This window comes from Callorhinus ursinus, unplaced genomic scaffold (genome assembly GCF_003265705.2).
Source record: "Callorhinus ursinus isolate GAN/ISIS: 27379988/994484 unplaced genomic scaffold, GSC_fseal_2.0 scaffold1, whole genome shotgun sequence".
NCBI lineage: Eukaryota > Metazoa > Chordata > Mammalia > Carnivora > Otariidae > Callorhinus > Callorhinus ursinus.
Window position 1 is genome coordinate 122,226,524 of NW_027397063.1, and position 27,108 is coordinate 122,253,631.

Consider the following 27,108-nt stretch of genomic DNA (forward strand, 5'->3'; position numbering starts at 1 on the left):
TTACTGAGATTTCTACAGCTTTTTTTCATACTAAGTCTTCTAAATCCAGTGTGTTTTTTATATTTCTACTACATCTCGATTTAGACAGACCATATTTTAGGTGCCTGCTAGCCACTTGTGGATACTGGCTGCCATATTCGGCAGCGCGAGTGTAGATTACGCTTCTATCCCCCAGCAAGTGAATGGTTTTTATCCCTTATTTGATTCCACAATTTTTTCCAGGAGCCGAGTGGTGTCTCCAGTCATAGATGTGATTGACTGGAAGAATTTCCAGTATTACCCCTCCAAGGACCTGCAGCGTGGGGTGTTGGACTGGAAGCTGGATTTCCACTGGGAGCCTTTGCCAGAGCGAGAACGGAAGACCCTCCAATCCCCCATCAGCCCCGTCAGGTGAGGCCCTCACACAGCCTTACTTCTTCTTTGTTTCCTCAGGAAGGACTCGGCAGCCAAACTGCTTGGGATCAAATCCTGGCCCCACCTGTTTTCTAGCAAGTTACTTAATCTATGCCTCAGTTTCCTCATCAATGAACTGAGGGTAACAGGGCTGTTGGGAAGATTGAAATAGTCCCTACATGAAAAGCAGAGAGAGTGCCAGGCACTCAAACCTCAGTGTTATTATTGTTATATTCTCAAGTGAATGGAGTCCAGCTTAAGCTCTTTCAAGTAGCTTCTTCAGTGAACACCCCTGTGTGGGGCAGTGAGAGAACCCAAGCTGGGATCTTGACCTAACTCTCCCTCTCCAGGTAACACTGGAATTTTCCCGACCTCAGGTACTTTCTTGCTAAAAAGGAAGGATTCGGTCAGGTGAATGTTAAGACACCCTAACTCTCAAAATATATCAAATTCTATGAGTTGCTTGCTTGCTCTGGTGTTGGGGCGTGTTTGGGTTTTGGAAGCTTATTCTATTTAAGAAGATGTTCTAGATATCTTCTTTTGCATAACAAACCACCCAAACTTAGTGGTGTAGAACAACAACAGTTTTATTAAGCTCACAGATTCCGTGGGTCAGGAATCATGAAAGAGAGCACCAGGGTTGGTGGTCTCTGCTCCATGGTATTCAGGATGGCAGGATGGGGTCAAGATGGCAGCAGGGGTGGGGGGCGGCCCCGAGGCCCATCGGATGTCTGAGGATTGATGCCGGTCATCAGCTGGGACCTCCACGGGAACTTCACCCTCCATCAGGTCACTGCACCTGGGGCTTGCTACACCGTGACACTGGGTTCTGACACTAAGTATCCTAAGATGGCCAGGTGAAACAAGCTCTATCCCCCTCCCCCTTTAAAAAAATAATTTGTTGAGGTAAATTTCACATACCACAAATGAGCCATTTAAAAATGAACAATCTCATAACAAGTAGCGCAAGTTGTGCAAACACCACCTCGATCTAGTGCCAAAACATTTCCATCACTCCAAAGTAGAATCCCCTACCTGTTAAGTGTTGTTTCCCACCCTCTCCTCCCCCCAGCACCTGGCAACCACTGTCTATCTCTATGGATTGATCTATTCTGGATGTGTCATATAAATGGAGTCATATGATGTGTGACCTTTCATGTCTGGCTTCTTTCACTCAGTATAATGTTTTAGATGACGTATCCCTTTCTCTCACCAAGCCTCAGAATTCACCCAGGGTCACTTCCAAAACAATCACAGACCCACCTAGGTTCATGGGAAGGAGACACAGACCCCACCCCTCAGGGGAAGCAATGTCAATGTCACATTGTAAGGAGCGCCTGTGGGACAAGGGATCGTGTGATGTTCCCCTCCGGGCAGTTGACTTCCATGAGCCATGGTCCATCTCCATCAGACAGTGCCCAACGCTCACCAATTATCCAGCTGGTTTCTGAGCTCCTAGTACAGGGACACGGTAGGAAGGCATTAGGCACAAACAGGCCTTCCCAAGGGTCTGCCCAAGGGAGTGTGACTCTAACAGAAGTCTGATAAGCCACAAGCTTAGAAGTGCAAAAAAAAAAAATTGTCTTTTTTTTCTAATACCTGGACTTCGGTCATTTCTATCTTAACCCCTCTTTCCACCTAACAGCAGAAAACGTCCCTGCAAATTAGTCAAATTCCATGACAGCTTAGTGATCGCATATTTAAATCTATCATCCAGGCATGTCCCCTCATCCTGTCTCCCTGAAGTTGATTTTGAGCTCCAGGCTTCTGGGGGGGTGGGGGGGTCAGCATCAGGCGGGAGGGATTGCCCCACGTTGGGCTCAAGCTGTCCCGCATCTTTGTTCACCACCATGCACTTTCACTGGTCATGGCCTCTGGCCAGAGGTTGGCACACCAGGCCCCCTGCCGCCTGCACCCTGCCCTCGGTATCTGCCTAAGTCCCACCTTGGGATGTGGGAAGAAAAAGCTGGACTGTTTCCCTTGTTTCCCTAGCCTGGTGCTACCTGCCTTAAGGTGCATTATGTTAACAAGGCCTTCTTCCCAAAGGTTTCCCTAGAGGTACTCAAGCCGGAGGGTAGGAGAGCTTGGGGTGCAGCCCCGTGTCCCTCCCTTTAGGAGGTAAAAGGACCCAGGCAACCATAACTCTCTTCTCATAAAATACTGGGATTTTTGACATGGTTGCTTGGCTCTGGTCTTGCAATTAAAAGCATTGAGGTCTATCTGGGCCCATAGCCCACTCTCTCTCGGCCTCTGGAGCTCCCGCATAGTAAGCCTTCCTGATATGCTCAGGGTTCTGAACTGCCATCTGTTCCATCTTCTCTCTGCCCAGGAGCCCTGTGGTGCCCAGCGGGGTTGTCGCCATCGACAGACATTACTTCCAAAACACTGGAGCGTATGACCCTCTCATGTCCCTGCAGGGTGGTGAAAACCTCGAGCTGTCTCTCAAGGTATGTCCTGGACCAAAGGAGGAGCCAGATGGGTTTTGGGGAGAAGTGGGTATGGTCCCAGCTTGGAGGCAGCCCTTAAATGTCCCTGGTCAGGTCTAAGGCTGCAAGCAAAGTATAAAGTCATGAAATGTGGTGTGTCAAATCTCCTCTTCCCATCTGTCTCGTGCCCTACCTTGACTGTGCCCCCAGCCTCCCTCACGAAGCCAGCTATCAAACCTGCCCATAGGAAAGGGCACAGTATCAGCCACGCATACTGTATGCAGGGGTTCCTGTACATTCTCTGTGCACGGCACCCTCAGCATCTCTGTCACTATTCACAGCACCCATAGGCCAAAACCAATGCCAGACAGTTCTGTGCATTGAGTACAGTGGTCTCCCTTTATCTGCGGTTTCAGTTGCCCGTGGTCAGCCGCAGTCTGGAAGCAGATGGTCCTCCTTCTGAGGTATCGTCAAGTCGGTAGTAGCTGAAGTCTAGGTCACAGTGTCTGTGACATTTCTCTCACTCCATCTCATCACAAGAAGGGCGGGTACGTTATAAGAAGATATTTTCAGAGAGAGACACCATAATCATATAACTTTTATTACAGTATATCATTATATTGTTCTATTTTATTATTAGTTATTGTGCATCTACTGTGCCTAATTTATAAATTCAACTTTATCACGGGTACATATGTATGTATAAGGAAAAAACATAGTATATATAGGGCCCAGAACTATCCATGATTTCAGGCATCTACTGGGGGTCCTGAACATACCCCCCGTGGATAAGAAGGAACTACCCTAGCTCCAAAAAATAAGTATTTGTCCTAATACTTTAGCGCCTTTTGGGCACCACCCAACTTCTCGAACCTCGGAATCAGATCAGACCTCGTTTCCCGTTCCATGTCGATTTTAACACGATACTTGCTTTTTCATCATAGCAATCACTGAAAGCCCGACCCAATAGAGCTGTCCATTATCAGAAGTGCAGCCATCTAATGTTGAAACCATGAATTACCTCAAGCTTGTAGTTTGCAGAACAACCAACAGATGTCACTATGTTTCTCTCAACCATTTAAAATAGCCTGCATGGCCCTTTGAGGTTGCTGGAGCACCCTGGGGGTACCTTGGCATACAGTTTGGGAACTCCATCTTTGGTGTGTTTCAGTTCATATGCTGCCTATGCTAGGAACGTTTTCATTTTTCGTCTTTATCCCCAAGGATGAAATGAAAGGCTTCCTAGCAAATGAATTCCAGGCATTTGGGAGTAGGCAGGAACATTAGCGGAGAACAGTGAGAATCCTCCTGAAGAAGGAGAGACTATGTCTAGAGAAAGCTTGCTTTCCCCTTGCAGGGGACGTTACCAGCTTTTAGAAATTCTCTGACCACTAGGGACCCCTTTTTCCCTGAGGAAGCAGGTTTGGGAAACAGGGGAACACATGGCCACATCTCCGAAAGTGCTAAAAGTTGCCCCTCTCGGTGTGCTTCAGGGGAAGGGCACGTTCAGGTGGTCGCGTGGATGTGGCCCCCTCACTCCACTGGTTCTGTCCGGGACAGCTGGGCTCATTCTTCCCACCCTGTCACTCCCCTGCCCAGAACTCCCAGATCTGGGAACTCTGCGGCACCCTGAGGACGAGAAATCTCTTTACAATTTTGTGCTCCTGATTTCTTGTGCATTTTGCCAGACCCTGGATCCCTGACTTCCCATGAACTTGGAGTGGTGTTCAGATGTTTATTTTTCTTCTTTTCTGGCAGGTCTGGCTCTGTGGTGGCTCCGTTGAAATCCTCCCCTGCTCTCGGGTGGGGCACATCTACCGGAATCAGGAAACCCACTCCCTCCTTGATCAGGAGGCTGCTTTGCGGAACAAGGTTCGCATTGCTGAGACTTGGCTGGGCTCATTCAAAGAAACCTTCTACAGGCACAGCCCAGAGGCCTTCTCCTTGAGCAAGGTAAGGGGAGATCCCGGCAGGGCCTTCTTGACCTGCCACTCCGCCACCAGCGGGAGGGTGAGCCAGGGAGTGCCTCTCCCTCTAGCCTGGAGGGGATAATACACGCTTTTGGCTTGTGCTTCCCTTAAGTTGCCTCTCTCAAGTGCCTCCTCTACTAGGCAGGGCTGCCTGTCTCTCCCAAGCATCTCTCTCAAGTGTCAGGGCATCCCAGCTGGTCTTGGCCTGGAGCCTCCTGATGTCAGTGGGATGACATCTATGGGATGTGTCACAGAACAGATTGGGGCAGAGGACAGATTGGGCAGGGAATAAGCAGTAACAGGTCTCAGAGGGCCTTTTCATCTTGGGCAAAGTGCTCAAGGCTATGAAATTACCCAAGACCTGAAACAAATAAAGTATAAAAATAAACATAAAAGATCCAAAACAAGCCCCAGAAAAATTAAAAATTTAAACATTTAATTAAATGTCCATAAGCAGTGCATTTTCAACTGCCATTCAGTTCAATTCTTATGGGGTAACACATAAATATTATTCGACATGAGATGTGGGTTCCCATTAATGTTTGCTATGCTGGGAGCAGGGGCCCCAAAGGTAAGGTTTCTGGAACCCACAAAGGTCTTGGGACAACTCCCACAAGCCCCTCACCAGCCTATTCTGCTGGGTGTGCTCTATTCTCTGATCCACAAATCTCGCCATCTGTTATCTGATGACTTTCACAAGGACAATGGCACCTCCTACTGGTAAATGAGAAGGCCTTCTTTTTTTTCTTTTGAACATTCCTATTAATTCATGTTTTGGAAATGTCCTATTGCTGACATCAGTGTCAAGATTTTAATAATATCACTGCCTCCCTGAAGGTGGAGGCATTTACTTTATGCATTTACTTTAAATTTAAATAATTAAAAATTAATTTCGTTCTATAATTTCTATCCTCCCATCCCATCTCCCACCCCACCCCCAAAACCCTCACGTGGATTTTGAGATACAGAAATTCTGGGCACCCGAAAGACAAGGCCGGGGTTTCACTGTTGGAATAGTTGACATTCTCTTGTTTTTTCCTCTCAGACAAGGTTATACAGAAGAGCAAGTTCATTGTCAGCATGCCTCCTCATTTGAGGTCAGACAAGGGCTGGGTAGATTCGCCAGTTTGTTTCATTACCAAGAAAGGTGAAGGTGATAGAATATGCATGAAGGAATATTCCTGCTCTGGGAGCAAAGTCCAGCCCTATAGAATGGCTGGCGAGGTCTCAAGTGAACGTTCAGAATGCTGAGAAACTATAAAAAACTTATATTAATTTCCTTAGAGGAAAGAGTAATAGATCTCTTTAGTTTAATGGTAGGTACATATGCTGAATCAACAAGACATTCTTGCCCCAGAGAAGCTGTTCTCAAACTTCCTGTGAATAAAACTCACCAGGAAAGATGGTTAAAATGCAGATTCCAAGGGCGCTGCCCCAACCTATTGAACCACAGTCTCTGGTGTAGGGCCTAGGAACCTGCCTTTTTAACAAGGTCCTTGGGCATTTCTGAGCCAGGTGCTTGAGATCACAGTTTGAAAGCATGCCGAGAGCATTTCAGTATGGAGGATTCAGACCTTACTCCCCCCAACATTTCCATCTGAGGAGTAAAAAAAAGAAGAAGCTGAATCAAACCAAACTCATTGCATATAGCCTGTTAGCCCAGTGTCTAGTTGCTAGCCTAGAGGCCATCAAGCTGGAACAATGAAATGAAATTCTTGTTCCAGCCCTCTCTCCTTTCCTCTCCTCGCCCCAGGAAATACTCTCTTTCTCTCTCTCTTTTATTAAGTACTCAATGTGGGGCTTGAACTCATGACCCTGAGATCAAGACCTGAGCTGAGACCAAGAGTTAGATGCTTAACCAACTGAACCACCCAGGAGCCCCACACTTTTGTTTTTGTTTTTGATCTTCCCAACCACTCCTTAGCACACCTGTCTTCCCTAAAAATATCCAGGACTTAGTACCAAATGTTTGGGTAGGTTTCCTTATATCTTATCAGTATAGCCAAATACATAAATTTATACTAAAGTGTTAGGGACTTACCTGATATCCATCCCAGGACAACTGTATCATAAAGGAAAATCTCAAGGTAAGGGGATAGCGTCGCCCAAAGGAATGATTCGTTAATGGAGGAGACTGGGCACTTGGAGGGGAAGAAAAGCAAACTTGCCTTGTCTCCACCCCACCCCACACTTTCCCAGCTTATTTCATCTGAGTGGCCTTTGGGTCAGTTCCTGCCTCCATAAGGCTCATGTGCTTATGTGTTGTGCCACAGTAGCCTAGCTGCAAAGCCCCACCGTTTTGCCGGCTTCCACAGAAAAGTCCTTAGAGCACAGGTATAATGCTCTCTGTCGACTGAAGATGTGAGGGATTGTGGGGAGGGAGTGGCCTCACACCTACGTTGCTGGCTTCACAACTCTCTGTAGAGAGCATCCATCCTATTCTGTCCCTTTTAAACCTCTTCTCCCAACACATGACCTTCCCCGCTGTCTGCAGCCCTGGGGAATGGTGGCCTCGGTCCCCTCCCTCTGTCTGGGTCCTTCAGCCACCTCTGTCCACACATGCATGGTGGTAAATAGCAGGCTTTCCCTCTCACTGCCCGTGTCTTTCTCCTCCCTCAGGCCGAGAAGCCAGACTGCACAGAACGCCTGCAGCTGCAAAGGAGGCTGGGTTGTCGGATGTTCCACTGGTTTCTGGCCAACATCTACCCTGAGCTGTACCCATCTGAGTGCAGGCCCAGGTTCTCTGGAAAGGCAAGAGAGACTCCAGGGAAGGTGGGGTGGGGAGGGGGTAGGCAGCTTCCCAAGACAGAAACTGGATGTTCAGGAGTTTGACCATGACCCTGGCCACACAGTCCCAAGCTCCATGGGGACTCAGAGGCTCTCACGCCTACCCTGAGGGAGGTGACTGGGTTGCCGTGAAACCTGTTTCAGGGCCTGTCATCATGATAGGTGTGTCCTGCTTCCTGTCCCTTGGGATTAGAGACTTCAGCTTGACCTTGCTCATTTCTGTGGTCTGAACCTGACCCCTTGAGCTACACTGCAGGGAGAGGGGAGAGGAATGGCGCCTGACACAGGGTGTCTTTACAGTGGACGGCGGGGTTCACTTTTGTACGGGTGTCCACTTTCAGCTCCACAACACCGGACTTGGCTTCTGTGTAGACTGCCGGGCGGAAGGGGACATCCTGGGCTGCGCCATGACGCTAGCTCTTTGCAGCGACAGCCGGCAGCAACAGGTGGGTAGTCGGAGTTCTCAGCGTCACAGACCTGTGAGTGGTCTTTCCTGGGATGCTCCTCACTTCCCTTTGGGGCACCACCTTTCAGGGGTCCCATGTCCCCCACTCCGCTGACCCGACCAGCTCTGCCCACCCCGCCTCCAGGCACACGCACAAACACGGGCCATCATCAGAGAATACAAGCATCCGAGCCTGAGGGAAATGGATGCTTTAATCGAACGGATGAGGAAACTGAAGCTGAGAGAGTCACTAGGCCAGGGGTTGCAAGCTCAGATATGCCCAGGATCAGGCAGGGAAAGGAGGTGAGCACGGTGAGCTGGGTGGAGGCTGCTGGGCCTGAGGAGGATGTGCCCATCTGAAAGCACAGTGGCACCTGTTCCCCAGCCTCAACAAATGTCTTCTCTTCTGTATGAAAGTGGGCCCAATATTATGACACCACCCCCTGATTTTTTTAAAGATTTATTTACTTACTTATTTATTTGACAGAGAGAGAGAGAGAGAGAGAGAGAGAGCACAAGCAGGGGGAGCCAAGGGAGAGGGAGAAGCAGACTCCCCGCTGAGCAGAGAGCCCGATGCAGGGCTCCATCCCAGGACCCCGGGATCATGACCTGAGCCGAAGGCAGACACTTAACTGACTGAGCCACCCAGGTGTCCCACCCCCAAATTTTAAAAGACGTTTGAAACCCAGGGTTTATGGAAAATCTCCTCATTTAAATTAAACATCTATAATCAGAGGTCAAAGAGAACCACCGTGTGCATGCACATTTCCACCAGGGCACTGCCTGAAACATCTGGACCAGCCAGAGATCCTCAGCCAGTTAGGACCAGAGACAGGGAAAGTGGGTCACCCAAGTGGGCAGTGTAGACATGGAAGCACTGAGGAGGCCAGGGGAACCCAGAAAGTGTTCCCTACTTGCAGTGGTCCCTCAAACCCATGACTGTGGTTACAGTCTGGTCTCAGTCCCCTGATTCTGAGGTCTCCCAAGCAGATGTGTTGTGGCTTTCAGGAACTTCATGTGGCTCTGTGGGAGCGAGAGTGCACAAAGGGGGGGATCTTTAGGGCACCACGGGAGTCTGGTGTGTGTGTGTGTCTGTCTGTGTCTGTCTGGGTGGGTGTCTCTGCATGCGTGTGTGTGTGTGTGTGTGTGCACGCTTGTGTCTGTGTGTCGGTGTGAAGCAGAGAAGGAGGGCTGGGTTTGGAGTAGACGGGCCTCACGGCCTCAGGTGACCATGCTCCACTTGCCAGAGGAGAGCTTACACACGGTTGGAGTCACTGGCTCCTAGCTTCAGAGCATTGGCCTCATTCAGAACATTTCCCATGCACAGAGCAATTTGGTCTGTGAAATGCCTACCACAGGGAGGAAGCCTTTTCCTCCATGGTCAGAAGGAAAGCAGAGAGCACAAATGCCCCTTGGGAGCAGAGGGGCATAGCACAGAAGCTCTCCTGGGATGCCAGGCCTGGTGGGGCCTCTCCCCCGAATACAGTGCTCTGATGACTTGCTTGGGGAGGGACCAAGAGGCAGCAAGGAAGACAAACTGCACGGCTTTCCCCTGAGGCCCCACTCTGCAGAACGGTTGGACCTGATAGGACCTGACAAGGATGGGTCTGCCCTGGTGACAGGAAAAGCTTATGGCCCTAGGGCAGCATAGAGAGATGCTGAACGTGCCCAGCGGTCACCCTGCCCACAGGGACAGGCCCCTCCCAGAGCTGGAGTTCCTATTCTTGGATATAGATGGCTCACCACAGGGCAGACAATGTGAAATCAACACTGAGAAATCCAGGTAGCGCCTGGTTAAAATCTAGGTCTAATAAGGATGGGTCAGTCCAGTGGCTCGTCCATTCCCTGCCTGTGGTTCTTAACCTTTTTAGGTTATATCTGGTGGTTGCCCCGTGGGGACAGGATCAACCTTGACCCCAAATCTGGTTCAGATCTGGAGACTGTAACAGGACATGTAACAAGAGAGAATGGAAAGCATGATTCACACAATGAGACTTTCTGGGGGCGAGCAGGGCAGGCTTCCAGGCAGGCCAGCAACTGGCTTTGGCTCTTATGTGGTCGGGGGATGGGCCAGGTGAGTATTCCCAAACTCCGGCTGCTCTTACCTGGTTTGAACTTCCTGCCAGCACCAAAGAGGAAAGCACTTGGCTTCTTACGAGCTTGCCCCAAAGTGCAGCAAGGGGATAAGGTGAAGCAGGTGGAGCTTGAAAGCTCAGAGGTCAGACATCAGACATGGAGTCAGACTCTTTATTACAAGTCACATGGTTCCTTTAAGAAGGTGATGAATTCTAAGGACAATTTCCCAGAAAAAAACACACATAAGCACATCTGGACAAAATTTTAACAATTTCCAGGGTTCATGGATCCCTTGAAGCCCCCTATGGTCCATGGGGCTCTAAAACCCCTGGTTCATAATTCCCAGAAGCTAAAGGAAAGAGTCAAAGAGTAGAACCACGTCTCCTCCTGCAGCACCCCAGGGGTTGGTAAACTTCATGCCCTCTATTGTCTGAGGAGAGAAGAAGGTAACTGAGTCAGGGAAGGGCTCTAGATGCTGCAGGGTCATTCCAGTACCCATGTAGGCCCCTTGATTATCAGGAAGGTCTCTTTGTATCTTAAGGTATAGATTTTCTTCAAAATTTCCATCATGCAATAAGTTCCCAAGGCGGTGGGAAGCCTCAGTGATGCTGGCTGAGGGTTGGTGGGTCCACTCTTTTCACAACTTGGATGAACCTGGAAAGCCTAGCCTGCCCCCAAATCTCTTTCAGCCTGTGACAGGGGCCTTTGCGTTAAGGCCTCTATTAAAAATAAATAACAAAGTGCAAGTTGCTGGAGATATTGATCAAATGAGTCAAGTAAGGCCCCAAGAGCCTGAGAGCAAACTCCAGAACATGTCTTGGAGGGTCTGGAGTCCAGCCCTGCAGGGAGGACCTGTGAGGCCAGGCTTGGCCATGCGGGCTCTGGGATCCCAGAGGAAGGTCTACACCTGGAGGGCACATGGTTCCCCATGTGCTCAGGATCCATGTGGCCTCTTTCAGTTTTGGCCTTTCCCAGTGTTCCAGAACACACCAAAAGGCATTCACACCTGGCACAGGGGAGGAGGACATAGATACAAAGTGCTAAGTGAGGAAGCCATGTAACGTGGTAGAAACAGCTCACCACTTTCTAGCTATATGACATCAGAAGCCTTCTTAATCCCTCCGAGTCTTGGTTTCCTCCTCTGCAGCTGGGAATCATGCAGTTTCCTGCATGCCAACAGAATGTTAGCTTTTGTGGGTTTTCTGATTCTTGGTGGGGAGGAGGGGACTAGCAAGGACTTGTATATGTAGCAAAATCATGAACTAGATAAGCTGAAAGTACTTCTCCTAAAAGCACCTAGATATGCCATATAAAAATTAAGAAGAAACACGTAACTAACTGAGTTTGTAACAGAGGGAAATCTCCAGGGGCCAAAAATCAAGAAGCAACTTAAAATAGAGCCATAGGGCATTGGCCAAGCTATCCTGCCGGAAATGAGGGAACCTGGGGAATCCAGAGGCATTAGCTACATGCAAGAGTGGTTAATGAGAGCCTATAGCCTGTAACAGGTGAGAAGTTGGAAGTGAGACATCATATAAAGCCAACTTTGACCTTCAAAGAGTAACCTATCTGCCAAAAGTTTGACTAGAAAAATCCACCCGTGGCACAGGAAGATGACAAGGAAACTTGTCTGCCTCCACAGGGTCTTTGTATAGGAGAAAGTTACTTCAAAAAAAGTTTTTTAACCATAAGCCTGCATCTCATATGGGTTTAGGTTTCAGATTTATGTGTGGTGTGGGAATCCTCAAGGAGGACTGGCTACCTAATTTGTGGGGCCCAGTGCAAAATGAAAATGTGGGGTCCATCATTCATTTATTAAAAACTTCAAGATAGTAACAATAGAGCATTAAACCAAGTATATTAAACCAAAAACATTAAGCCGTTCTAGGCATGAGGCCCCACGTGAATGCACAGATCACATGTCCATGAAGCCAACTTTGTCTCCCAACCACAAAATTAATATAAAAATTCGTTCAGGCTGTACCTGGCAAGAACAGAAAATGGTTTTGTCGGAAAGTGCTCTCCAGCCGGGCCACACAGCCTTCCTAAAGTTAAAGCCCCTCTGCAAAGATGCACACATCCAATACTACAAAACATGGGAGGAAAAAATGACCATGAGCGAGAGTCAGGAGTTGCAACAGACAGCAGGAGAATTAGTTACAGGCCAGGTCAGATCTCTCCAGAAAGAGATCACCTTGGGCCTCAAGAGTGTTCCTCATCTGCTCCTCTTCCAGTGCACTCACACAACACACAGCATTCTTTATGGCCTCACCTATGATGCAGTAAATAGAATAATAGAGACACATGCCAGAACGTATAAATATGAATGCAACAGCGGGCGGCATGTGGAGATTTCAGGGGCTAGGTCTAGTCTAGCATTGTATATGTAGATTTGACTATGAGATATGGTATTGCTGACCCTCATAGAATCTAAAGATTGGCCCTAGACATCAGCCCTATTGTGAGCTCTCCTTCCTTCATCTCCAGCTTCGGAGAAGATCTCCTTCTAGCTATGCTAACAACCATTCCCCCTGTCCCAGCACCTGAAGCACACTAGCAGGAAGGAGATCCACTTTGGCAGCCCACAGCACCTGTGCTTTGATGTCAGGCAAGAGCAGGTGATTCTTCAGAAGTGCATAGAAGAAGGCTCTGCCATCCATCAACAGCACTGGGACTTCCAAGAGGTAAGTAATCTGTTCAGGAAGCATTCAGCAGTGCCTCCAGCTGGGACAGTGTCCCAGGGTCTTCCAAGAGCTCAAGTATTACCATACAGGCCAGTGCCCCTGCTGTTGAACTTGGTGACTTGGCATCAAAGCCTCAGGAGGAAGTAAAGCCAACCTTGCAGCAAAGTTGGACCGCCAGCATCTTGAAGTGTACTGATTTGCCACATCTCTGTAAAGCTCTGATGGTGACCATGGCAGAGAGAGGAGACAGTCCCTTTTTGAAGTTTATTAGCTCAGGTCACCAGTAAGACCATGGAGCATGTGACAGAAGCAGCCAACTACCTCAGTGATGTGGTTTTAGGAGCAGTAGAAAGGCTCTTCCTTCTCTACTTCGTGACAAGTGACCCTAAGACTTGGGGCTCACACATGCTCAAAGACATCTTGGAAACCAAGTTAAGGACCTTTATGAATGATCATAAAGGATCATTCTAACCAAGTCCTATGGTTACAAGATACATTTTAAAAATAGTAAGGGAAAGATTAGTAAGATTCACCCAGTATAATTCAAGCATTAAAAACTAAGACTTTAAAATTTAAGTATTATCGTTCAGCCATAAAAAGCAATGAAGTACTGTTCATAGTAGCACTATTTACAATAGCCAAGAGGTAGAAGCAAACCAAGCATTCAAAGATGGATGAATGGATAAACAAAATGTTGTGTGTGTATGTATGTGTGTGTATATATATATATACACACATATATATGTATATATATATACACACATATATGTATATATATATATATACATATATATATGTATATAATGGAATACTATTCAGCCTTAAAAGGAAAGGAAATTCTGTCACGTGCTACAGCATGGATGAACCTGGAGGACATCACACTAAGTGAAATAAATGTGTCACAAAAGGACAAATACTGTACAATTCCAACTATATAAGGTATCTAAATTAGACAAATTCATAGAAACAGAAAGGAAAATAGTGGTTACCAGGGGCTGGGCAGGAGGGGAGAGTTGTTTAATAAGTACAGAGTTTCAGTTTTGAAAGATGAAAAAGTTCTGAATATCTGTTTCACAACAATGTGAACATACTTAACACTACTAAACTTTACCCTTAAAAATGGTTAAGATGGTAACTTTTATGTTATCTGTTTTTACCACAATGAAAAGAAAAAAAAAGAAATTAGCTACTATTTATGCTACAACATGGATGACCCTTGAAGATATCATGCAAAGTGAAAGAAGCCAGTCACAGAAAGCCATATCTTATATGACTTCATTTATAGGAAATGTCCAGAATAGACAAATCCATTAATCAGAAAGCAAATTAGTGATTTCCAGGAGCTAGAAAGAGGGAGGCACAGGAAGTGATTGTTAATGGGTAGTGGGTTTCTTTTTACCGTGAGGTTTGCATACACCCTGTGAATATATTAAAAGACAAAAGTTGTATACTTTTAAAGAGTGAATATTATGGTATGAATTTTATCTCAAAAAATAAACAAATGGACATTATCAGCCTTGTTGGTGAAAATGTTTAGCTTTTCAAAAATAAATCAATTTTTTGTTGAAAAAGGGATGGCTAGATTCAATATTAAATCTGGTGGATTTTGAGCAGGAAACAGCTATCATCCTCTAAACATGACTGACTTGGGCTCTCTGTGTATCCTTGAGCTTTTATTCTCTACAGCAGCCTGGTGGCAGAAGTCCTAAATTGCAGGATTCACAGGGAGCAGAGATCAAACTAAATCTTTTTGAAAGCAAAAATGTACAAATACAGTGGTAACAGTGAATGTCACCAGTATGGTATAAAGACTGAACATGCTCTATACACTGGCATGCTACTAACCAGAACTCTCTAAGAAATAGCACAATTATACAATCTCAATAAAGATAATTTAATTAATGTCCTCAAGTTTCCAAACAATATTTATATTTAGGGCTACCTAAGTTATATTTTATATTAACCAACATACTACAATTCCTTACCAGGCCAGTTCACACCACCTCTATAATTCTCATAATGATTAGCACAAAGCTTAGAAATATCCTTCTTTGCTTACTGATTGCAGGGAACTGACTGATTTTCATTTCTTTTTCTTTCTTTCTTTTTTTTTCCTTTTCCTTTTTTTTCTCTTTTCAGAATGGAATGATTGTCCACGTTCTTTCTGGGAAATGCATGGAAGCTGTGGTGCAGGAAAACAGTAAAGATTTGTACTTGCGCCAGTGTGATGGAAAAGCCAGCCAGCTGTGGCGATTTGACAACATCAGCAGTGTGGATAAATGATGAATGCCAGTGTCAGAGGGAAGAGAGAAGTTTAGTCATCGCAAGTCAGCCCCAAGAGAACTAAAAGAGCATGTATATTTCATGAAGCAGATCCTTTTGTGTTTGTATTCCTGGTGATAGTAGAGAAGAAAACTCTGTGAATGAATATAGAAAGTCTTTCCTTCTTGTACCTTTTTGCATTGACTTCTGGACGTTTTAGAAAAAGAAAAAAAAAGGGAAACATTGTCTCATTGTCTTCATCACTGATAGATGGTCAGTACGTAGTACAGAAGATTGTTTTGTTTTGTTTTTTTTCCACCGAGCACTTGATAATTGCTTTTATCGCTGATAAAGGAAAGAGGTATGGCCAGTCTCGGGCAACACCTCCAAGGATACATAAATCCAATCAATAAATTTTTTGCAAATGGCCCTACCGTGGATCATCTGTGTAGCCAACCATGAAAATTAAAGTGTGAAGAGGTTGTGAAGGCCTGAAATCTCCAAAACTTTGGATTAAGCTCATTAGGACAAATTCCATGTTCATTGGCTGAGCCATAGCTCGGAAGAAGGAAGAGAGGTAACTGAGCAAAGAGTTGGGTTGAAGAGAGACGAAGAGCCTGGCTCAACCTGGCAGCTGGCAAGAGCCAGCAGACCTGGAATAGGATGTTTTCATGTAAATGAGAATTTCCTCCATACTTTCTACCTCCATTCACCCTGCCCTAGCCCTTCTCTACCTTGGATAACCCCAACCAGAATCTCATGCAATGTATTTCTCTTTAGTCGTTGCTATTGGAAGGGTCAGCTCAGACTGAGCGTTCCCAATAACAAAGTGTATACAGTTGAGAAACTCTGCTGATGCCTTGTTATAAGGTTTGCATTGACTGGATCAGAAAGAGCAACCTCCACAAAGAGGTAAGCCTCCCAGAAGGGAAATGCCTGCATTTGAGCCAAAATTCATATGAAAGGAACCAGAGTTGGGTCTTAATGTCCCATTAGGACTGACGTGGCCGTCTCTGAGCCTGGGACCCCCAAATGTGCCTGCAGGTTGAATGTTCACAACTGGGGGAGGAACGTGCTTCCACTAGAGCTGAGCCAGTGCTAGCAAGAGCTAAATGGCTCTCCTTGCTGTGCTGGCCTACCTAGTTCAGTCATAAGGAAGTGTTGAGTGGGGTTGGTTCTGCTGTTAAGAAGACACCATTTATGCCTATTTCTCCTCCAAGTGGAGTTCACTCTCCATATGGTCAGCTTAGAAACCTCCCTTCAAAGATACTGATCTCCTCTGGGCTATCTCAGAATTCAGTGTGTTTCAAATAAGAAAAACTAGGTAGGAAGTGAGGGCTTCTAAACAATGCCTATCATAATTATGTTTTTTTTTTTCCACCAGCTTAAGTCAATGGCCAACTGCATTTCTCCTTCCTCAGAATACACTCCAGACTTGTGCTGTCTATGGTAGGCATTAGCCGCATGTGGCTATTGGAATGTAAATTCATTAAAATTTAAAAAAAAATTAAAACTCAGTTCTTCAGTTGTACTGTTCACATTTCTAGTGCTTAATAGCTGCCCATGCCTAGTGGCTACTGTATTGGAGAGCACAGATATAGAACATTCTATCATTGCAAATAGTTCTGTTGGGCAGAGCTGATCTGGATAGATTCATCATCCCATTGAGAGAAGAGATTTTAGCCACTGTCTTCTTCCTTCTGACATGTCTATATTTAAAACAGATTCCCCTAACATCCTGAGGCTGAGATGGAGCTAAAAATTCTCAGATGGCAACCTTGTAAATGGTATTAATAGTTGCAAACTAAAATTAAACAAGACTTCTATTTTTTTAAATGAACTTAATTATTGGCATTGTGAGTATTTGAAGTTGCTGGAATAAATTAATATAATTAAATAAAAGGCTGAATTCAATTGTGTAAGTTGTGTTTGACAGTAATTAACAAAAGGACCCAGATGGCTTATTGCTTAATTGGTTGAACAAAGCAAGAATGTGGGGTTCCTTGCTTCCTTAACCATCCCCATGATTTATTACTTTATTATAGAAATGGCTGTCAACTCAGTCCCTAGCTGGTACTTACAGATCCTTAATTTAAACAAAACAGATGTCTCCATTTAGTTCTAAAAGAAATTCAACCTTCTCCTCATAGTGTAACCAAGTGTGCAAATTCTGTTCTCTATGGACTCTGCTTTGATTTTATCCACAATGATCATTTTAAAAGTACAGAAACCTGGCAGTTGAAAGATTTGATTCCCAAGAGTTTGATCTTCACTTTTATGATTCGACTTTACTGTTCAGAAGTAGAGGCAAGAGATAGATGGAACATCTTGATAGTATTCAGGTTGTTGGTTCTAGTTTGTTCTTGAGGTCTTGCTAGATCCCTGTCCTCAGAGTCCATGAGACATCCCATAATATTTTGGTTTAATCCAGTGCTCCTCAAATTTCACTATACTCACAGATCATATGGGGATTGTGTTAAGATGCAGAGTCTAATTTGGTAGGTCTGGGGTGGGACCTGAGATTCTGCATTCCTAATGAGCTCCCAGGGGATGCTTGATGCTGGTCCGTGGACCACTCTTTGAGTAGCAAACATTTAAACTATTCTAGAAGTCTTCTGTTGTTACTTGGAACTAGGAGAGTGCCCACTGGACCAGTTCTTGGACTGTTCTTTGCTTCTCACAGACCTCTGTTTGAATCCACATGGCCGGATGGTTTGATCCTGTATGATGTAGGAGAACACACCTTGTTCAGTGTAATTCCTTTTCCTCTCTTCCATCAACTCTTTTCCTCTTTCTCATTCTGTCTTCTAGTTCTACTCTTTTGACCAGGAGAGTTCTTTACCTTTTTTGTTGTTTTTGCTGCTTGGCCTATGGTTATGTTGTGATCTCCTCACTTTTCTTATCTTGTCCTCAGCTTCCCTCTTTTTCTCACTTCTGATCAAAGCTGCTTTTCTAGCATCCATGGTCTTGTGACAGCTTTTCCCTCCCTCTCCCTTTCCTCCCTTGGGCCCTCTATGCCCTTCCATCACCAAGTCCAACTGACCAATTTTGATGGAATTAACACCATCTGTTTCTCCAAAGGATTTTTGGACCACTGAGCACACCAATTAATTGCTGGATTTTTTTAGTTCTTAGCCTTAGCTTCTCTCCTATAAGAATCCAAAGTAAGAAGGAGTAGAAATGCCATTTCACATGGACATGAGATGGTTGGGCTACTAAAGGTGCTACTGCTGGTCATGGGAATTCAGCCCTTTCTTGAAGAGGCAGCTGGGGTCTGGCAGGCAGGTAGCCCTATACAGAGGACCTACAGAGAGGAAGCTGTAGGGGACCCTTGGGAGATGGGCCAGGACCCATGACCTCTGAAAATAGCCACATCTAATAGCTAGGTATAAGATTAGATGATCAGAACACAAATCCTGCCAAAGCCCAAAATTTGATTCTCTCAATCCTTAAGTCACACAATAAGAGTAAAGCACAACTAAGAAGGAGATGCCAAATTCACCCTTTGACATCCGAGTCTCTGCTAGTGAGTATTCTAGCCCCATCCACCTCCCTCTGGTCTTACAGCTTCAGGGAGCTCCTGAAGAACTTCCAACTGTATCTGCATTTCTTTGCCTGATGTTTTTTCCTAAAGCTGAAGAAGGTTACTTTATGATGTGGGGTAGGCCAGAAATTCACCCCCTCAAGGAGCAGCCCTCAGTCAATGACTGCCAAGAGTATAGATACCTCAGTTCCCTCACTGCTCCAGTAGGATCATGCTGAGGTGCAAATTCCACACCATTTTCCAGAGCCTACTGTGGGATTACATTCTAATCATCCACAGTGCTGGCTGGCTTGATAATACATCTTTAATTGGCTACATTCCCTTCCCACCCCCTCTTACTTGGTGCTTCCCAAACTCACCTTCCAGGTAAACCACTTACATTCAGATCCTTATTTCAGTGTCTCCTAATGGGAAACCCACCTTCAGATACATGGCCTGGCCCTCCAAAAGCTTCCACCTATGGGAGTTATTCTGCTTGTCAAATGCCACCCTTGATCAGTAGTCCTACCCCATGGACCAGATGCCCCACTCCCCTGAGCTGAACTTATTCCACTGAACTTCAAGACCATAATATGAAGCTCTAGGCAGCTGTGTCTCAAGAAGGAAGAGACTGAGGAAGGAGCAACATGCACAGTCCTTACCCCAAATATATCAATAATATTAGACATCCTTTCTCCCTGGGGAAGAATGAGTGAGGGGTTAGAGAGAGGTCATAAGTATTCCACAAACTGATATCTCTCCTTGTAGAAACCTGAAGCCTAGGGAAGCCTAGGTTCCCCCCGAATCTCTCTCTCTCTCTCTCTCTCTCTCTCTCTCACACACACACACATACACACACGCACAGAGTGTTTCCCTTTCTAGTTATTGTCCAATAACTGGTACATACAGGTGTAAGAGAATGTGCAGGTATACCATGTAAGTTGGGAGTGGAGAACATGATTGTTCTCCATGATCAAGTGAGGGGGATTCAGATATAAGGTGGATATTGAGGAAGAGATGGGCCAGACAATATGGCAAAGTCCTGAAGAGCAAGATTATCCAGGAGGTCTTTCCAGTGGGGGCAGGAGGGGTTGCCAGAGGGATTTTCAGAGATAGGTGACTAGTCCTCACTACAAAGGTGTTTCCTTATTTTCACCCAAAACTTTTGGCCACGACTTACATACTGACTTGTGTGCTGTGCTGGAGGGTGGAAATCAAGGAACAGGGCTGAGCTCCCTGTCCAGCACAAAGAGGGAAGAGAAAGCCTTTGCAGTTTGGGTAGATGCCAGTGAGACTAGGCATTCAGGGGAAGAAGGACAACATTGGTGTAGAGAAGAACTGACACTTGCTGCCACATCATGTCAATAAGGATAAATTCACTGAGGCATGATCATATGTTAAAATTATATTAAACTATGGGCTAGAGCAGGGGTCAGCAAACTTTCTATACAGGGCGAGACAGTACATACTTTTGGCTTTGTGGGTCCTATGGTCTCTGTCACAACTATACACATCTGCCACTGCAACACATAAGCAGCCATGGACAATAATAAACAAATGAGGATGGCTGTGTTCCAATCAAACTTTATTTTCAAAAACAGAGTTGGCCCACAACCCTAGTTTGCCACCCCCAGGAACAGCGTTTTTGACCCAGCTGCAGAAGGAGATAAATTACAGATTTTAAAAAACAGAAAAACATTACCAAAGAAATTGTAAGAATGCTTGAAAAATATAAAAGTAAAGTATTTCTGTATACTATAAATAACAAAAAAACAAAGAAAAACAAAACAATATATAGCATGTTCTCATGCTACATGGGGAAACAATATATAGCATATTCCCAGTGTAAGCGGACTTCAATCCTTTTTAGGAAGAAATAGGAATAAACAAATAAATCTTTTTCTTAATCAAAATATAAAACATTGACACTCAGCCCACAGCCTTCTTTCCTTTGGGGATATACAGTTTCCAGAGGCCTTTGTTGTCACTGGAGGTTAGGCAGAACAAGCCTCCTTAGTGAGACCACAGGCTGCAGTAAGAACAGCAACGTGGGAGGGAGGGCTGCTAAGAAGCATTTTAGCCAAGCTGGTGGGATTAAATGGTGCTAACAGATAAAATTTGTCACTGTAGTTTTCGTTATTGTGGTGAAGACACTCACAAAGGGCAACACACACACACTCCCTCCCTTTCCTGCCACAATTCTCTTGCGATTGGGATTTGAAGACAATCAGACACCAGCTCTTATGTGGACAAAAGCAATAACCCCTGTGTATTTATATAAACTCTCATCCCTGACATCCAAGTCCACCAGGCTTCAAAACACAAACAGCAAAAAGTCAAGTGGAGCAAAGGGATTTCCAAAAGCTTGGCTTGAGACCAGGGGTGTACCAGGCCAACAAACCTCACTCCTTGTGCTCCTAAGCCAGGACAGGCCCATAAGACATGCTTAAAGGCCAGACCCAGGCGTGCCTTCTGCCTGTTATAATCGATGTTTGGGGCTGCTGGCCCATCATGCCCCTTCAAGTGTCAGCATTGGCACAGCCAAGCCTGGCTCCAGATTAAAAAAAAAAAAGCCTGGAGTGCCTTCTCCTCTCCACGGACTTCTTCTCCCCCTGACGGATAGGGTCAGAGCTGTCCAACCCCATCTCTACCTTGCAAACTATTGCTCTACTCTCTGCTCAGTTGATCCCACCTGTCATTGCCCAGTGAGGCTTCACCATGCACAAGGGACAGATAGCTCCATAGCTCGGGTTACCCAGATGGAAGCCACAGTGGAGGCCTGTTGACTTCTATTTTGGAGAGATCCCATTTTTTTCCCCCATATTGGTTAGATGCTTAAAGTAATGGGAGGATGAAAAGCCCCTGTTCTTACTATTCATTGGGAACATCATTTTCTTCTTCAGTCAACTCTTTGAGAATATCCTTGACCACTCTCCAAAGGAGGCCTTCACACATAGCTCTAGGAGGTGGGTTGGTTTTCATGGTGGCAGAGCCACCACTGTCTCCCTAAGGTTCCAGCTCTGTGCCCAGCAATGACATCCCTTAACATGTTTGTTTGGGCAGTGGCCCTCCCAGCTGGTCAGGTAGGTCTCCAGCACCTTTCTCCAAGCCATCTGCCACTTCCTTGCATAGCTTCCCTACCCAGCTGGCCCTAACGCTGTAGGTGGAATCCTGATGGAAACCTGATACAAGTTGCCTTAAGATGATTCCTGTCCTATGTTGTTATTCAATATGGCTCATGGTGGAATTATATGCCAAACTAAGCAATAGGCATTTTTTTAAAGCAAAGAGCCATGATCCATACTTCTTTGTTTCTCCCCCTTACCATTACCACAGGGCAGGATTCTTGACTCCATGGATTATATTATGGAGAAAGAAAATCCAGGAGTTGGGATACAGAAGAATGAAATTTCAAGAGTTGGGAGAAAAATCAGGTATAAAAAACTCTGGATACCAAATGGGCAATAGACAGACCCATCATCAGAAATAATGGTAATAATAAAAAAGAAGAAGAAGAAGAAGATAGCAGGAGGGGAAGAATGAAGGGGGGGAAATCGGAGGGGGAGACGATCCATGAGAGACTATGGACTCTGAGAAACAAACTGAGGGTTCTAGGGGGGAGGAGGGTAGGGGGATGGGTTGGCCTGGTGATGGGTATTAAAGAGGGCATGTTCTGCATGGAGCCCTGGGTGTTATGCACAAACAATGAATCATGGAACACTACATCAAAAACTAATGATGTAATGTATGGGGATTAACATAACATAATAAAAAAAGAAATAATGGTAATAACCACAAATGTTAAGCCTGTGCTAAGCACTTTATTTGCATTATTTCTTCTTATATTCAAAATAGGCCAGTGATTTGGGTACCATTATTATCCTATTTTACATTATTCCATTCTATAGTTGAGAAAAGTGAGGCTTACATAGTTAATTTTCCCAAGGCCATACAACCAGAAAGTGATGCAACTGGACACAAAAGACTTTGCTTTTGACCTACACATTTTACTGCCTCCCAGTATTTGTGAGTAAAGAAAATAAAGAGGTGAAAATAAGGGCCAAGGTGTTTTGGGACCTGCCAAAATTAGATGTTTCAGTCTGGATGAGTACAGGTGCAAGTAACCCAATAACCAACCCCCCAGGGGCTGAAGAAATAAAGATCTTTAGTCATCTCGCATGACCAATTCAAAGGTAGTTAGTTCCATATTTGGTGCAATGACTCACAGACATCATCTAGGACCCAGGCTCTTCTTAACTTTCCATTTACCATTCCCCATGGCTTTTTTTTTTCTTCCCCATGGCTTTTGATTCTGATATTTATCTCTTTGTCATTACAAGATGGCCACCACACACCAAACACCACAACACCAAACATCCTTGCTCCAATATCCCAAATAGGAAGGAAGAGAGGCAGCAGAAGGAACGTCTTTATTTCTATTCTTTATTTTTAACTTTCTAATGTCTTTATTTCTATTCTTCCCCAGAGGTACCCCCGCTTCCCAGTGGACTTCTCCTTCTGTCTCATTGGTCAGAACTTTGACATATGGTCACCTTTGGCAGCACAGGAGGCTGGGAACATGACGAGGATGGTATCTCAGCAAAGTGGGAACAGGCCAGGAACAGTGCCACCTGGAACCTAACTGGGGTCTGCAAGCAAAGAAGTTGGGAAGTTGCTTGATGGATAGCCAGGAACAGTGTCTGTATTTGGGGGATGACTCCTCTCTCTCAAGCAAGAGTGGGCTCTGTTTCCTTTCTTTCTTTTTTTTTTATCATTATGAGATGAAAATGACAGGATGCTGAGACAAAGACCTATAAAGTTCTGTGCTCCCAACCCCAAGGTATTATCTGATCAACTCTTGCCCCCTGCCCAAAGTAGGAATCTTCAATTTCCCCAGACCCAGCTCAGTTTACTCGTGCTGGGGTATGAGGAAGGCATAAGGGTGCCTACCATCTGGACATTACCCTCCACCATCACAATTGGTCAGATATTCTATGAAGCAAAAGTGTTTCAATCTCTTTTATGACACACCTTTTTGAAAAAAAACTGGGGCCCCAAAGTTCCATCCAAAAAAGCCCTTTTCCTTTATTTCTGTCTCCGAGAGTCAGGTTTCTATTTGCTTTATAAAAGAAACATCAAAAGCAAGTAAGCATGGCTTATAAAAATGAGAGGGGGAATCTTCCCATGGGACTTATTGTGGTTTTCTTCCTTATTGCATATCATATGGGAGTATATGATCAGGAAATGCTTGGGAATTTTGCTTAAAACGAGTTACAGCCTGTGAACCCCATCTGTTTCCCACGAGCAGGAAATCTATTATGTGATCATGTCAAGGGGCCTCTGGATTTTCTCAAGGCTTTTCCATAAGGCAAGGGCTTAACACAAAATCCCCCAACCCTTTGGTTCTAATCTTCTCCCTCTTAATCCAGTCAGTAACCACAGAAGGTAAGAGCATCTGGCTGATACCCATGAGTGCTGAGTTGGAAAAGTTCAAATCTTTCTGTGCTCTGAAAGCAAAGCAATGCAGTGAAAAGCCCAGAAATTTCAATGGCTTGGCTTTAGGTTTACAAAGCGCAAAGTTAAGCATCTGAGTGATACGTTTACTACTATAAACCCAGATTATAATGCTCTTTCCAGAGTGAATTCTAGACATTTAGGGTCACTTTCCAAACTAAAAAACTAAGTATATTCCTTGAATATCTACTATGTACCAAAAACATTTCCAGGTCCTTGTCCCATGTGTTTTCTGAACTGTTAGCTCTGATGATCTTGATGAGTCACCCGTGAATCAGAAAAGTTGCAAAATATCATCTTCACTGCATATTATGTCAGAACAGACTCAGAGTTGGATATGTACTCTTCAGTTTCTGGGAAGGCAGAGATATTTCAAAAACAATTCCAGGAAAGGAAGCAAATGTGCCTTTTGATACATTTGCCAAGTGGGACACAAAATAGACCTAAATTTGTAAATAACAATTATTTTTCCAAATTTGTTATGAAGATATGCCCAGCATTCAGTGATCCTTAAAATATAATCCAGCTATGTTAAGATCATTTCCAGGTATTTTTCCAGCTTTGACTCCTCTGGAGCCTCAGACCCACTCATCCAAGCACCTTCAATTGACACTAGAGCCCAAGTGATGTAGCTTAAGGGCTCTCCTGCCGGAAATCCTTCCATGGCTCACCATCACCTTCAAAACGATGCCCTGCCTTCCCAACACAACCTGCCCACAAGGTCCTTCCTAGCCTGGCCTTGACCCTCTGGACTCACTGCACCATTTCTTAACACATAGTCCCCAATACAACACTTACTTGTCTCTACTTTTCCACACTGTTCCCTGTGCCCAGAGCGTCCTTCTCTCCTTTCACCAGCTTGTTCTTGTCCATCGTGCAAGACTTGTTCATCCATCATTCCTCTAAACTCCCAGGCTGGGCTCAGTGTGCCTCTTCTGGGCTGCTGTGTACTTGGCTCTGCCTAAACACAGACCACTCTGTATTACAATAACCACACACGTTTCCTCCACTAGACTCAACACAATTTGCACATCTTTTTGGCCAGAGTCCTCCGCACACTTTCTGACTTTTGTTAGATACATAACACATGTTTATTGAACCTGAACTGAAGTGGTAATGGCATCTTCTGTGTGTGTGTGTACCCAGAGTCAGGTGGAGTAAAAGCAAGAGAGGAAAAGTTGTAGAACTTAAATGCAGTCACCCAAGAGCTCTTATGTGAGGTCAAACTTCAGAAGATTTTGTCTTGATCACTTTTCAGTCTTCCAGAGTCTATGGACTAGGAGACAAAGATGCTCAATAAGTAGGGAAAAGATTTTCTTCGAAGAATGCACAAATCTAGTTCACTGAGATTAAAAGGAATCTTTTTGCAAAGTAGAATTGTCTTTTTTTTCCCCCCAAATAGTGCACAAAAGAGCACAAATCAGGAAAGCCAAGAGTGAGCTGAGTAGAAATGGACTGAGCACAACTCATTGTTCTAACCAAGGAGACTAAGGAGAAAAGATTTAAAGGGCCTGGAAGTGGTACACAGAAAAGATAGCAGTGCTGAGGGTGGGAAGTAAGCACCCACCTCCCCAACGGAAGGTTTGGCATTCTACCTGGAGTCTGTGAGTTTCAGAGCAAACCAGGGAGGTGGGGTCCTCCTGCAAAGCCGCAGATGCGCCCTGCCCTTGACAGCTCCCTGACTGCAGTGTGGGGCGGGCACTGGCCTAGCGCCCTTTCCAAGGCACATATCAGCATTTACCCCCACACTGTTCTCCCAGGTCTGCTGGGCTCCACCTAGGCACGTCCAATCTCTCAGACCATGAGGTGGGGGCTTGTATGGAAGTTCCGCTCTGGCTCCTCAGGAGAGCTTCAGGATATGGGGGTATACCCTCCCTTCCCCTCAGAACCTAGGTTTTCACAACACTCTCAAACCTTTTCTTTGAATTTTTGTTTTTCCCCTGAGGCAGTAAATGCTACAGACCAGGTGAGGCCTGGGTGTCCATATTTTTAAAAGATCGCTAGATGATTCTGACATGTAGCCAGGTTCAGGGATTTCTGATGTCCTTGAAATGTACCCTTATCAGGTAACTGCCCTTCAATAATTGCAGATGCCAGAACAAAACTAAACTTTATATTCTTCACAACATAAAGGAAAACTGGGGGGCAGGATCGTTCGGGGTATGTTGGTTTACAAGCAAAAGGAGACCTGACCCAAACTGGTTTAAGCAAAAGGAGGAAATAATAAACTCAGGTAATTGGCAAGTCTGGGATAGTTTTACCTGCAGGTCTGGCTTGATCCAGAACTCAAAAGGGATCACAAGGATCCATCACTTGCTCTGGTTTCCCCTCTGGCTTAGCTCTATTACCTGGTTCCCCAAGATGGCCACCTGATGGCTTTAAACTCCTCTTCTGGCTGCAATCATTCCAGACCTCACACCCTCCTCACTACACTGCACTAGTGCTCTCTTGCTGCATAACAAATTATCCCTAAGCTTAACCGCTTAAAACAACTGTTTCTATTATAGCTCACAAATTTGTGGGTTAGGTGTTTGGGAATGGCTCAACCGGTCAGTTTCTCTGCTTCATGTGGCTCCGACTGGTGTCACTTGGTGGCATTTGACTGTGGCTGGTCTACTCTAGAGGGCCCAAAAGATTGCACTCACATGCTGGGCCCTTCAGCAAGGGTGGCTGGCAGGCTAGGATCAGCTGGGCACTCCCCTCTCCATGTGGTCTCAGGGCCTCTGGCATGGTCTCTGCAGCAGGTCTCTTATATAGTCGCTCAGCACACCCAGAGACCAATACAGGAGCTGCCAGTCCTCTTAAAGCTCAGACCTGGAATGGATATAGCACCCTTTCCCCTGTTCTCCATTGCTCAGAGCAATCACACATCACCTCAGATTCAAGAGGAGGGGGAAACAAACCCCACCTATCAAAGGGAAGAGTAACAAAAAAAATGTATGGGCATCTTTAAACCACCACCCCTACAGGCCCAGTGGCAAAGACCGAGTCTATGTCCCAGAAACCCCAGCAAAAGCTCTGAGGTTCA

The 27,108-nt window shown here is 45.3% G+C and overlaps 1 protein-coding gene across 7 annotated transcripts in view; it reads left to right on the plus strand.

Moving 5' to 3' along the window:
* The window catches only part of GALNT15 (polypeptide N-acetylgalactosaminyltransferase 15), a 101,742-nt gene extending 79,726 nt beyond the window's left edge, over positions 1 to 22,016 (plus strand). For 3 of the 7 annotated variants that reach the window (XM_073900472.1, XM_073900479.1, XM_073900469.1), the window contains 7 exons: positions 223 to 390; positions 2,723 to 2,840; positions 4,578 to 4,772; positions 7,409 to 7,540; positions 7,918 to 8,022; positions 12,638 to 12,781; positions 14,921 to 17,118. In XM_073900472.1, the coding sequence (XP_073756573.1) occupies positions 223 to 390; positions 2,723 to 2,840; positions 4,578 to 4,772; positions 7,409 to 7,540; positions 7,918 to 8,022; positions 12,638 to 12,781; positions 14,921 to 15,064 (1,006 nt within the window). In that variant the 3' untranslated portion in view covers positions 15,065 to 17,118. Of the gene's footprint in view, positions 1 to 222; positions 391 to 2,722; positions 2,841 to 4,577; positions 4,773 to 7,408; positions 7,541 to 7,917; positions 8,023 to 12,637; positions 12,782 to 14,920; positions 17,121 to 21,902 lie in introns of those variants that run through there. The other 4 variants (XR_012380647.1, XR_012380646.1, XM_073900467.1 and 1 more) reach the window with 4 other exon arrangements.
* The last annotated feature ends 5,092 nt before the right edge of the window (positions 22,017 to 27,108 follow it).